This window comes from Platichthys flesus, chromosome 9 (genome assembly GCF_949316205.1).
Source record: "Platichthys flesus chromosome 9, fPlaFle2.1, whole genome shotgun sequence".
Classification (NCBI taxonomy): Eukaryota; Metazoa; Chordata; class Actinopteri; order Pleuronectiformes; family Pleuronectidae; genus Platichthys; species Platichthys flesus.
The window spans coordinates 24001008-24015655 of record NC_084953.1 but is presented as its reverse complement, the minus strand read 5'-3'; the positions used below and the strand labels follow the sequence as shown (position 1 = coordinate 24015655).

The window sequence follows — 14648 nt, the reverse complement described above, 5'->3', positions numbered from 1 at the left end:
TAATACATGGCCTTAAAGGGATAGTTCACCCAGAAAAGAAAATTTACCCATTATCTACTCAACACTATGCCGATGGAGGGAAGGGTGAAGCGTTTGAGTCCACAAAACACTTCCGGAGTCTCAGGTGTATACTTTGTTTAGAGCTGAATCCAATACAATTGAAGTCAACGGTGAATCCTTCTTCAAATGTAATAAAACAACAGAAAAACACATTACATGCCTCACTTCTGCTCCTGTGGTGCCAACCAAGTGTCTAGAAGCCCCAACTTTCAGATTCGACCCGAAACTGCGTCATTTACACTGTGTATTTTGCCTAAATGTCCTCTGATATCTTCCAACGAGGTGCGTTCATGGGCCGTCAGACATGCTAAAGTCTGCTAGCGTAGCCACTTCCAGTGGACTTTTAGGCATTAAATCTGTGTAGATTACCTCATTGAGTGTTTTGAAGCATTCTTCAGGAAACTATGGAAGAAAAGTTTTTCAAGGCAATGAAGTGGGCACATGGCTGAGGTCGTACTCCTGGGGGAAATAAGCCAGTGCCAAACCTGTTTCTATTTGAGTTTCTTCCTCTTTGCCTTTTTCTAGTGGTGGTGTTGCAACCGCTGGAGAGAGACTGTCTCCTGGTATTTTTACCTCATACACAAGTATAAAGGGAAAAATTAAAGGTGTTGTGTTGATTTCACAATATGCGTTCATGTAGCGACCAGTCGGTCAACCTAAACTACGTCTTCAAACCAGATGAAGATCTTTTCTACATCTCACGTCTGCTTGAATGTCTGTGTGATAAACATTGGCAAAACAATGATCACTCTCAAACAGCACATCAGTGAATACAAAAACTCGATAAAGATTCAAATTATCCAGTTTGTCACTAAGAATAATGGATACTGATGTTCAATTTCTTCTTTTTGGTGTTAAGGCACAGAACACACTCAGTCTTCCCACAGGATGGGATGTGAATAGGAGATTATGTCAGAGAAAGTTATGTTGCAGCCTTAAAGGCACATCGCCATTTATCCTTGTATCCTCTATTTGAAGCCAGTCTGTGACGTGAGATCTCGCCCGGTGTAATGAAACAGATGTTTTACATCAGGACTGTTTAAGTGATTGTCTTTGCCTTTAAGTTATGGCACTCACTTGTTTTCCAGTTATCACTTGAATAATGTCCCTCACTGATAGCCTGCCTCTATAAATGATTGATGATGTCTCTTCCCATCCATCGCTAAGCAGTTACTTCGCTGGTCTTTTGTCATAAACGTGTATTTGTGAAAAAGCTGATTGAAGAAATTGCTGAGAGAAGTCTGTGTTCTCAAGGTGAAATCTAAAACAAGATTATCATTTACACAAAAGAAAGGCTGACTGTAATTTAGTTACTTAATTGTAAATGCACCAGTATGCATCCAATGTTATTGCATGAAATGGCAACATATGTATGTTCCTTTGTTTTGTAGGGCTTGCTCATCTACCTGTTTGTAGAGCTTCTTCAGAAATGTCAGGTGGTGCAGCTGGAATCTTTAAAGGTAAGCAGCTGACGTAGCACTGTCTGCATTTAACATCATGTTCCCTATGTAAATGCTGAGAGCAGACACACCAACACTTACTAAAGAAGAAGCTTAGGGCTAAGTGAATGGACATTTTAAAGATAATATAGAGCAGAATAGCATCTGAGACCCAACCAGAAAATAAAATGATGTTACAGATTTCGTGACCTTTTGCCTGACTAGAGCAGCAATCTGTATGGAGTGCTTTGGTTTGAAACAAATGTGTGCTATATTCAGATTTTAGAATGTCAGTCAATCAGAATTCACAATAACAGGTCCCGGGACCTAGTTTAGCTGAATGGATCAGAGCTGTTGTTATTGTTTTCTATCCCCAGCATAACCCCCCAAATAATCACTATCCTGCAGCTTCTCTCTTCTATCCCTGACATATAATAATATGAATACTCCATGATTTATGTGTGTTTTTTAAATAAACGTATTTTATTTACCAGGAAAATAGGACTTGAGGTAAATGTGATGGCAACAAATGATCTGCCCTTTTAGGTTTTGTAGTTGTGTGTGATATACGATCTACTGATGACTCGTGTTTATATACCGGTAAGCTAATAATAATAGTGTGACAAACATATGGATATTAGAAATAGTACTTTTATAGGAGCCTCATAGTTACTTTCGATAGACAATAGAAAGAACATTTATTGTAATCTGTAACTCTAATCTTGCTTTGTTGGTCTTAGGCGGAAGTGGCAGAGTGTATTGTGATGAATCGGGTGTGTGTGGAGGATCCAGCTCTCACAGAGGATGAGGATGAAGATGAGGGTGAAAATGCAGAAGCAGGTAAGACAACTTTAACCCACTTATCTGTGAGGAGCCAACACACACTACAGGTATGACCTTTTCTTCCTTTCAGGGCCTCGTATAATTTCCTCATAAGATACAGTGAGTTACCGCAGGGAGTGACTGGCTCATAAACATAGCGATAAAATGACATCACACCAGTAACGTGTAGAGTAAGACCTTTAATCATGGATTACACTGATAACTCTGTGGTACTGGTCCGATAAATACGTACAAAAGGAAACAGATCATCTGTATTTGGGAGAGGAATAAACATGAACGTCCTGTCACTGTATTCACAGTCCACCTCATCTGAAAACTGTGCTCAGACTTTGCCTGTTTGGTACCGAACCAAATGGGCAACAGGAAGTTGGGGTCACACTGAACCTGCACTCCCATGCAGACAACAGAGACTGAGTCATATTCCTGCCTTAATAGACTTTCAATATTACAGCTGTCCTGCTCTCACACAAATGGTTTTTTTTCCTAAGTAGACGAAAGATATATTTATTCTAATAGTTTCAGGATGATAATATAAGTCAGGTTACAGTGCCAGTGTCTGGGCTGTTGGAACACACTGTATTGAATTGCATCGTAAACTGCTGCATCGGGACAGGCCTGATTTGAATTATATTGATCTTGAGTCTTTGGATCACTGATTGCATATTGAGATATTAATCAAATAGGTCTCTGGGGGCGAGACACACACCTACTAAAGTGAATATATAAAAATCGAATTTATAAGTCTTTGGAAGCATTGACTAGTAGAGAGTACTGAGGAGCAGAAAAAGTCGCCAAGTTGCAAGTGTATTATCATTTTTTTTTTCTGAGGCAAACAAGACTCAGCGTTTTCTGGGCCATCTTAGTTTGTTGATGCTGTTCAGTGTCTCAACACTTCCTCCTTAGTTATTTACATTTCCACACCACTAATTCTATCAAACCGACACTGCAGCAGCTCGGCTTCTCACTGGTCTTAACAGGCAACATCACATCGCCCTGATTGTTGCTTCTCTCCATTGGCTCCCTGTCTGTTTTAGAATTGATTTTAAGATTTTATTGATCACTTTTAAACCACTGGGGTCTGGCCCAAGGCTACATCGTAGAATTATTGACCCCTTATGTGCCTGCATAAGATCCTCACGTGAAGCCCTAGTGGCTGTTCCAAAGTTGAGGTTGAAATCTAAAGGTGACCGTGCTTTTGCCATCAGTGCCCCTCGGCTTTGGAACCGTCTACCTGAGGAGATAAGGCTTGCACAGTCAGTGACTTCTTTGCAATCACTTCTTAAAACCCATTTTTATAGACCTGCTTTCTTGTAATGTCGTGTTTTTATTGTTTTCTTTTCACCTTTTTTTACTTTATTACTGCTTTAATGTGTTCAGGTTTTCATGTGACATAGCGCTATATTTATTCATTAATTTTTAATTTTTTTAATAATACTTATTATTATCATATCTCAAGGATATGTGTATCCAATGTTAAATTTAGTGTCAAACTAAATAAAAAGGCAGATGCAGTAGCTGGGACTCATGAATGTTACTGACACTGTCAATCACGTGAATGGGCAGGTTCATGACAACTGATACACTGGTTAGGGGTTCTGTGTAATGAGTCAAGCTTCACTCAGCTCAGCATTACCACAGACCAAACAATGGAGCCAATCCCAATTGACAGTTGGCCAGTCTGTCACATGGAGGCAGTCAACCGTTCACAAACCACATTCAAACCTATAGACTGTGAGAGGGAACTGGAGAACTTGCAGAAACCCTAGCAGGCGTAGGGAGAGCATGCAGACTCTATACAGAAAGGCCCAGGGGTACTGTCCTGCTGTGAGGTGACAGTGCTAACAACTGTGCTGCCTCACCACATCTCAATGATACGCAAAAATACTGCTTAAATGCATCATAACTCTGCAACAGAGGGGGAGGTTGTGACCTTTTTTTCTGCGACTTGAATGATTGACTGACGCATTCAACCGCATGGTGGCAACTCTATTTTTCAGTCAGTGTTAATCTTCAGTCAATCAAATGTAGCATTTTGTGCACAAATGTTTTACCTTCCAGTGGATCTGAGAGAGTAATCCCTCCCTTTCCTGGTGCTGTTTAAATGTGAAACGTTGGTAGAAAGTTAACGTTTATGGTTGCTCAACAGTGAACAATGAGATAAATGTGTCAAAACAACTTGAAATTTGAATGAAAATAGTGCAGCAGAATGGTAAGTATGACTTGAATCTATTGTATGATTCGGAATAATGTTATGAAAATGTAAATTATACAAATTCACAGCCCCTTGAGTTTTTACCCAGTGCTTTTTAGCATCAGGCCTTTAATTGTTTGGAGACGGTTGTTCATTTTCAATTAATAACTGTCAACCCAACGTCTTTTCCCTCAATGCTGAAGCTTTTTTGGTAACACAATGTCATTGTGTGACACAACAAATACAAGGCAGTGTTGAGTAGAGATTAAAACTCTTGAAAGATAGACATTTTCACATTATCCATGAAGCTTTAGATTTTTTCCGATCAGGGGCTTGTCGCCGCCAGCCGCATCGCATTTTCACCAATGTTACACACAGAAAATATATATATATATGTGAGTACATGTGCATGCACCAGTGCAACTAGTGCTTGCTCTTGGTCTGCATGAGCACTGGCTTGTGCTGAAGCAAAATTGCCAAACGATGATTTGATATGCTGCTGTTATGGTTTAATCCCCCCCTCTGCTCACTTCTGTCTATTTTTATCATCTCCATTACAAGCGTCATGTGGCTAAAAATCTATACAGATGTTTCTTACACTTGCAGCTCCTCAGGGATATCAGACAATATGCAGAAAACCATTCAACCATGATTACTGGTGGATTAGCGAAGAGGCTCACTGCAGGCTGATCCTGTTATTTGCTAATAAAATGTCAAGCTCTCTCATTAAACTTCTGTATGGATAACTACACGAGCCCACACGCATAACTGCTTATTTTCCCAGGTTCGCAAGAAGAAAACAAACACATGTTGCACATGTTTGTTCATAGTCAGTGACATGTACAGACCACATTCCTCTGCAATGCTGCCTGGAATATAAACTAGTAATTGCTGGATGTGTCTATGGAGGATTATGACAATCCCTAAAAACATTCATCTGTTATTAAATGTCTTGAGATCCAGGTCTTATATCTATCACTGTCCTCTCTAGGCACTGTATGGAACATAGACTCATAAATAGAAGGTAAAAGCAGATTAGCCAGATAATGTGATGTCATTATTAAAAAAATATATAATTAAGCAATTACTCAAGATGTAAAATGTATTACCTACTGTACCTTTTGAAGAAAGCCACTGGCAAGAAAATGGACACTTCCACATATTCACCCAACACAATCTACTGTAACTCTCTAAACAGTCTGAGAATTAAGTCTGTGATTGAGTGTAGCCTACAGTTAAATTAGACCATCTCTGCTGAAACCTTTACAAAGGGTTCACCCCACGTTTTAACAACTGCTTTCTAATTATATGCACCAGCGACGTCTCAGGCCTTTATTTCTAAGCTGTTTGGGTCGGCTACTGTCAGAAAAATCTGATAGTAGCCTTATTTGTTCTATATAACTTCATATACTGAAAAGCACTGTACACGTACAAACCATTTACATCATGATTTCACAATGAAGACAGAAAATGTAGGTCAGGTTCCAATCCTTTGACATCATATGGCATAAATTATCATTATTTTGTAATATTATTTAACAAAATAAAAATTGTAGCATTGCTTATTGGGGTATAGATAGCTCATGTTCAGGTAGTCCATTGCCCCTTTAATAATTTACATTTTTACCTGAACTATTAATTTCAAAATGTGTTTCTTATTATAAAGATTATCATAGCATGCATAAAATGCTGACTAATCTGAACTTGAACAATGTTCTACAACTAACCCAGGAGGAGGGTTAGTTGTAGAACGTAGTTGTGTGTGTGTACTGCCTATTTATGGGGTAATAACTTTGATGTAAGTGTTCCTGGCAGGGAATATATCATTTAACATGATAGTCAAAATGAGCATGTTAAATGAATGGCAATGCAGAAGTCCATTATATAAAATTCAGGCACAGACACACAAGCACACCTACATCACCATCTGTGCCAGGGCTGGACTTTAAATAAAATACATGGGTGCCAGTCCTCGACACCAGAAACGGCACAGCATGCACATGCAGCTTTTATGGTCAAGGGGCATTTTTGTCTGATTCAATTAAATAATCGCTTGTTTTTATGAGGGGGACACTGGTGGACAAACACATTATATATATTTCACATGATGCTGTCTCAGCTTTTTAACTTTGTCTCATGGAAAAGTCTGTGGATAAAATGAAGAGTTCCCTCAAGATTTAATGTTCACGAGAATAGGACGGACAGCCACTTGCTGTCGCCGGCACAGAGGCATGAAAAAAGTATATATGGAGTGTTGGTGGTGACAGTGTTGTTGTGCAGTAGTAGTAGTAGATTTGACGTTGGCTAATTATTAATAATCATGAAATATGATTATTAAAATAACAATTATTTATTAAAAATAATTAAAAATTCTAAAGCTATTAATTAAGAATAGTAAAATAATTAATTATAAATGATATGGTTATCCATTAATAATAGTTAAAATAATTAATGAAAACAATAAAATTATCAATTAAGAATAATACAATCTGTAATCATTGCTTATTGTCGCGGGGCACCACCCTGGTTACAGGGACCAACAATTCAATCTTTAAATATCAGTCTCAAATGATATAAATTGTATTAATAATCTCAATATTTATTATTAATGATTATATAATAAACAATGAAGGGTTTTAAGTTCGAGCACAGGCTATAGTAATCCAGCTGTATTCACATACATATGCACAAATAATCACAGAAATACAAATACTTTAATTACAAAAGTATTTATTAAAGTGAAATAAAGTTAATGTTATTTCATGATTTTTCATTTAACAAACTCCAATATTTCAAAGATGGAAACCACAGCAGCAGCACTTATCACAATTGTCACACATGTAATACGGAGTATCTATGTGTGTGTGTGGTCGTGTGTGTCTGCCTGTCTGTGTCTCTTTGTTTGTGTGTGTGTGTGTGTGTGCGTGTGTGTGTGTGTGTGTGTGTGTGTGTGTGTGTGTGTTTGTAAGAAATAGAAAGGGGAGTGGCTATGGAGTAATGACGAGTTCACATGGTGACGTCGTCTGGCCGAGATCAAGATGTTACGTTCAAGTAATTTCAAGATGGAGGTTTTATGACCTTTGGGACGACATGAGGTCGAAGACAAGATGGCGGTCGGTCGCCAGTTAAACAAAGAGATTTCTTATCTCCTGCTTCTGGCGCCGAGTGGCGTCGAGATGTATAAAGGCTCTTTAAGTCTAGATTTCTCCATGTAACATGAAACATGTAAGTGTAGGTCGGGACGTGTGCAAAAACAGGTTTAGGAGAAAAGAGAGAGAGAGGGAGAGATAGAGAGATCAGGAAAGCTCTCAAAACATTGTCAGATGTAAATCTCCGCACAATATCTCTGACGGTAACACGTTAAAAGGAAACGCCGGTTTGTGACCGCGCGTTCTCAGAACATAGTAGACAAAGGAGCCGGATGTGACGTCTCCGGGTTACACACTCAAATAAAATGACACGCTAAGTATTTAAACTAGTCTCTGCCCAGACAATAAAGCCTCTTACTGTGACCTCCGCGGTGTTGCTTGCGCATGGGGCGCGGATTTCCGGAAGTCCAGTGAATGTCTTGTAGAACCTCAGGATGCGTGCGGACGGGCGGATTCCTGGAAAACAACTGAGTGAAGTCCTGGCCTCTTAAGCGGAGCTCCGGTTGGTCTCGTGGTTGCAACGGAGGTCAGCGCTGGGCCGAATAGAGCGAACTTCTCTTGCTCTTGGAACGGAATTCTGCCTCGTCTCTTCTCTGACGGAATTCTGACTCGTCTCTTCTCTGACGGAATTCTGCCTCGTCTCTTCTGCAGGGATGAACAGCGGTGGCACAGTTGTTTTGGAGATCGTGGAAAAGAAAGTCTCTGAGCTCGGCCTGCGAGCGAGTTCCGGTGCACGGCCTTTTCAAATTAAAACAAAAATAGTCTTTCAAAATAAATGTTGACTTAAGATAAAAGAAAAGAGAAGCTAAAACAAACTTTTGTGGATGTCGCCCCCTTTAGAGCTGGAACATCTGGAAGGCCCCGAAGGGCCCTGGTCGAAGTCCTCAGCAGGGAGAAAGAAAAGCAGCAGCATTTATTAACCTGTGGAGGCAGAGGCGTCAATTGGGTATGGCAAGGTATGGCAGCTGCCACACCTTGGCTCCAGGGGAAAATGTAAATGTTCGTTTTAAAAAAATAAATGTATGGAATTACTCTGTGTCAATTTGTATTGATTATTCTATTATTTAATACATATAAATTAAATACAAATGAAAATCAGAACAACACAATCGATTTCTCTAGTCTAGATATTATCTTTCCCGATACTTATCGTAACGTATCCCCCCTCCCTATCTTGAAATGTGGTATCTCCTGACGAGAAGCCGCCGGAGGTCAGAGCGGGTCATGTTATCGCGTTTTTTTTTATTTTTCGGCTAAGCTAATTAACTAAAATGAAAAGAAAGCAAAGAACTTTAGAATCTTTTTTTATCAAAAAAAAGGCAGGTGAAGGTGATGGCTCCAATGTTGCCCCAGCAGCAGAGGGAGAAGGACCAGGTAGTGAAGGTGGGATTCAAGCTGTTAACGAGGCTGTTAGCCACCCCAGCACCTGCGCCGGGGATGCAGATGCTAACAGGGAGACGGAGACTACATGCATGGAGGCTGAGAACTCGTCCACACCGACTTCTCGAATTGAATCCGAGTCTGAGTCCCCACCAATTTCTCAGATTGAAAGAGCTGGATCAGACGTGGACAGCGATAAGGAAGGTCAAGGCCCGGGTGCAGCAGCAGTAGCAGCCTCTGGGTCAACTGGAGCAGAGAAGAAGGATATTAGTGGATGTAAAACAGACGGACTCAGGCGTCCTCGTTTGACCCACTTCCCAACTAGAAATGGAAGACGCTTTAATGTCAGTGTGTATCAGGAATATGACTGGGTTGAATATTCTGCGCAAGAAGATGCAGTTTATTGCTTTGCATGCCGTCATTTTGGAGGAGCCTCAACTTTAACAGGTGACAGGCATTGACTGCGTGTGTTCATAGACACTGGATACACATGTTGGAAGAACATGAAAAAAAATCTCCGGGATCATCAAGGGAGCAGTAGACACAATTGTGCTGCATTAGCGTGGTCTAACTTTAAGGCTGTGATCAGCGGACATAAGGAATCCATCGCAAGTCGGATTGACGCAAACAGGACAGATGAGGTGCAGGAGAACCGGGCTCACGTCAAATCCTTGTTCAAAATCACGTCATTTCTGGGAAGACAGGCCCTCCCTCTCCGTGGCCACAACGAGAGAGATGAGGATGAAAATAAAGGAAATTTCCTTGAACTTTTGGACGTTATTGCAACAGATGACAGGAACGTGAAAAGCAAACAGGAACGCAGGTATGCGCACTATTCTTCCCCAGAAGCCCAGAATGATATGGTGAGAGTTATTGGGGAAAATATCAGAAGTATAATCATAAATGAAGTAGGAGAAGCACGGTACTTTTCAGTGTTAGTGGATGAAACGAAAGACCTGTCTAAGAAGGAGCAGCTGGCCATTTTGATCCGTTATGTACATGACGGGATTATAAAGGAAAGAGCCATTGGAACCTATCACATGAAGGACCTGACAGCTGAATCCCTGGCCCAGAAAATAATAAAGGAATTATCGAGTTTAGATATTCAGCTGTGTGTTGCACAATGCTACGATGGTGCAAGTGTTATGCGGGGTAATGTGCGTGGAGTGCAGGCTTTAATACGTGAAAAAGTGCCGCATGCAGCGTATATACACTGTCATGCACATAGACTAAATCTTGTGCTTGTGAGCTCGAAAACTGAAATACCAGAGATGGCAGAGTTTTTTGGTTTTGTTCAAACACATTATACTTTTATTGCAAATAGCAATACCAGACACATGCTTTTCATTGAGGCTCAAAAGAAGTTGGGACACAACAAAATACTGCACTTGGAGCGCACCTGTCCCACTCGGTGGCTGTAATGGTATAGGGCTCTACAGAAGATAAAACTGCGCTACGAGGCTATACTAGCTGTGTTAGATGCAACTATTGACGCTCATGCAGAGGGTTCAACTGAAGCTGCTGGACTTCGGACAAATATGCTGACAGTCACTTTTGTTGTGCGTCTTCATGTCCTAGAAAAAATCTGAAATCTCACTTATGGACTGTCTGAACAGCTTCAGACAAAAGACATTGCAATCACTATGGCTTCTAACCTCATACGGAGTACTAAGGCCCAGCTGGAAAAGATGAGGTCAGATAAAGAGTACCAGGACACACTGAGCAGAGCCAAGGCATTTTCCACAGAGCTCGGCCTACCAAGCAGCGACACTGCCCCTCTGCGACCAGCAAGAGCACGGAGTGTGTCCAAAGCCTTGGCAGGGTTTATTGTCGGATCATCCAGTGGCCAGAGACAAACAGGAGATGACCAAGAAAAAAGACTATACTTTGAAACACTGGACCGCTTCATCTCTGAGTTAGATCGCCAATTTATAGATAATGATGAGCTACTTAATGCTATCCAGGCATTTGATTGTTCATCTCCCCATTTCATGGATGTAGTTAAAATGGAACAGTTTGCACAACTCTATGATGAACTGATCGACACCACCCTTCTCAGTTCCCAGTGTCACACAGCAAAAGCTTTCCTTGAACTTGAGATGAAGGAGGACGTGGAGGAGGAGAAAAACATAATGCTGGCTTTGACACGACTGAAGACCATGTCTGTCGCTTTTTCAGAGGTCATCAAGCTATTCAAGATCGCAGCAACAATTCCAGTCTCCACTGCATCCAACGACAGATTCTTTTCCGTTTTAAAAAGAGTCAAGACTTACCTGCGGACCACCATGAGCGATGACAGGCTCACAAACCTCATGTTGATGGCTGTTGAGCCTGCTGTCGTAAATTCCTGGACGCAGATGAACTCGTCAATAACTTTGCTGCTTTGAGGACCCGCCGTTATCCACTTGTGGAATAATTAATAAAGTTCATCTCAAAGTAAGATACCCAAACATCTTATTAATAAGAATTCTCTTTCTCTTTTCTTCTCCCTCCCTCCCTCTCCTCTCTCCCTCCCTCCCTCCCTCCCTCCCTCTCCTCTTTATATTTGGACTTTAACAGTTTACAGCAGTTTACCTGGTATGTTCACGTTATATTGTTGCAATTACATAGTGAATGAAGTGAACAGAAAGAGTGAAATTGTGTCAGAAAGGCTATTACTGCTGTCTAACCCTGCCGCTTGCTATCCATGGTGCTGAAAACGGATGCGTAACGGCGCATTTGACTGAATTGATTGATTGACGTGCGTAGTTAAGTGTTTGTGTCCATAGTTACTTGCACTAGCGGGATGTGAGTGAGGCTGCAATTGAAAAAGTTCAAATTTTCCTAACCACACAGAAAAGCTACATAGCAGACTTGTCACTTTTGTTATGATTATTTGCTGGGCATGTATATTGATTGATACTGTAGTTAAGTCATGTGACTAGTAACCTTGCCATACCTTAGCTTTGGCTGAATTGACGCCACTGTGTGGAGGCCCAGCCTCCTTGAGGTGCTGGTCATGGGATGATGCTGGCTTTTAGCCAATTGAGTGTCAGAGGTCAAAGGAGAGTGGGAGCGGCCAGGAGCAGAGCAGGGGTTTCTGGGGAGACCCCAGGGATTAAGTTATCACCAGAAGATACAATCTCCATGCTTGATCTTAGAGGGAAAACTTTAGCTGGCTTCATCTTGGCTCAAAGGCCACACTTTTACGACCCATTGTGTGTGGATCCCACCACATGGTTAGTTATGTAGGGACTCTTTCCCAACAGTGTATACTTTATGTTATTTGTGGGTTCAAGAGCTTAGTAACATTGTCTTTGAAGTAAATTTGCCAGCCAACACTCTCAAGTGGCCCAACATATCAGTACATAACATTCCCTATAACTGTGGGCTTATAAGAACAAAAACAAAAGGTGATGATTTTCAACCTAACTGAACACTTAGATTGCATCTTCAATATAGGTCATGTAACGCTTTGATGTAAGTGAAGTCCTGAACATGGTGTAGTGGTTCAAAGTGAGAATAATCTCTTTTACCACATCAAATCCTGGTACGGCATAAGCAAAAGTCAGTTTACAAAGATAATAGAAAGATTATAGAAAGTTGTTAGAGCTTTACACAGACCAACACCTCTATGAACCAGCAGTTGCTAAGACAAAAACTAAACAATTTAATAATCTTCACACTCTTTCTTCGATGTATTTGATTAAAATTAAACAAATAGTTTTGCATACATGCTTCTAGCGCTTTAAGATCCAATATTTATTACCACAGGCTCACTTCTTTAACGAAATTATCACATTTATTGTGTTTATCTCATGTGTTCTAGCCCATGGTAGAAAAACATCATATGTGAATGTACGTGTCATGTGCTTCTCTTTTTGTACCCATTGTGTCACACAATGTGCTCTGCTTTGTAGCCACAAACAAATGTCTGTGCGAAATGACAGATTTTTATTCTATTCTACTCTATTCTATGAACTTAAGAGTTTATTTGTCATGTCAACGATTGTTGGGAAATTAGAGACCTTACAGATAATATTTCTACAAAGCTGAATGAAAACATTATTAATGATATACTGAAGCTAAGTTGTGCATTGGATGGTTGAGTGTGATCAAAGTGTGGTGACAGCTTCGTGCTCTGACACAGGTCATGTAAGCAAACCTTTGTCTCACTCATCATTTCTGACTCTTGATCTGTCTCCTGAAAACATTGAAACTATTCTGATCTATTCTCCATCAAAGACATTGGAGGTCTCTTAAGCAACTCCCTCAAGGATCTCAAGATAAATCTGAAGGTGTTACATAAAAGACAAAATCTGACATTTCAGAAAGTTCTGTTTTGCTTGTTTTGCTTTGATGAACTATCCTAAAACAATAATCCTTCAAATATAACTATATAAACTCACTTTCATATCTACAATGAGGCCATAACTTGTGATGAGGAGTCCAATATCATGTTGAACAGTGAAGCACCACTTTAAAGCAATTTTCAGAAACAAACTCAGGAGAGTGTTTTGGCGAAGTCCGGACTGTATCAAGTGATTGGTGGGGCAGCGTGCAGGAGGCAGAGCATGACAAATAAATTCCACTGCGAAGATTCTCGTGTTTATTGTTCATCTTTGTCAGCGTCTCTGTCACCTCTCTTTTCATCGTGAAATGTTTGTATTCTATCAAACACGACCACTTGCTCACAGTTAATCCTGCAGAGGATCTCCTGCTGTTTTCTCACATGGGCTTTCTCTTATATAATTCTGAGTTTTAACTGTGACACTGGCAGGAAAAACTCAGGAGAATAAGAATTCTGAGATTTGCTTTCTTACACACACAAACCCTATGGATAATTTCAGGAGATTATTCGGAATTCAGTTCATGTCTTAAAGCAGCTGTAGTTTGTTGACTTCTTATGTGATAGCCTTGTACTTCTGTTTCTCTGGTTCTTTCAGATACAGGTTTGCTGCAGCCGGATGCAGTTTCTCTGCACAACGAGGAGGAAGGATTTCAGCCTAACCTTCATCTGCTCGGCCACATTTTCCTCTCGCGGCCCATGAGCCACGCCTTCAACTTCATCCTCCTCTTCCAGTTGTAAGTTACAATGGCAGCATTTACCAGTCATACACTGACTGTAGGAAGTGAGAGAGTCTGAATGTGTGTCTGTTTCTATTACTTCAGTCCACTCACAATTTGTTTTCTTTTCAACTGTCATCGTCAACTTGTCTCCAATTTCAGATGTGCATTATTTTTCCTTTATAAATGCAATTGTCTCCCAAAAATATGATATAAACTCTTCACCATAGATATTCAGTACGTCGGAGATACAAAAAAATCCCTCATAAACTGGAATAAACCTCTAGCAGGATCAGACTTAACACAGGCGGCCATCTGCCTGGACTTGGGGTGGGCGGAGAAAATGGGGAATGTTCATTATGAAAACAATAAGAGTAATATGTAAGCTGTGTGTATAAACAGGAAAGAGTATTTCCTGTGTCAGCGTTGTGGCACAGCACAGCTCCTCTCAGCGGAGCAGGAGCAGCAGACTCCTGTAAAAACTGTCCTTGAGGTTTCAATCTTTATATCACTGGCTGCTGCTTCACCGTCTCCAGATCC

General features: G+C 40.6%; 1 protein-coding gene across 1 annotated transcript in view; it reads left to right on the top strand.

The window, feature by feature from the left end:
* si:ch211-51h4.2 (uncharacterized) overlaps positions 1 to 14648 on the top strand; it is a 101069-nt gene that overhangs the window by 12763 nt on the left and 73658 nt on the right. The window contains exons 4-6 of the mRNA XM_062394794.1: positions 1452 to 1520; positions 2240 to 2339; positions 13988 to 14126. Coding sequence (XP_062250778.1) covers positions 1452 to 1520; positions 2240 to 2339; positions 13988 to 14126 — 308 coding nt within the window. The remainder of the gene's footprint in view (positions 1 to 1451; positions 1521 to 2239; positions 2340 to 13987; positions 14127 to 14648) is intronic.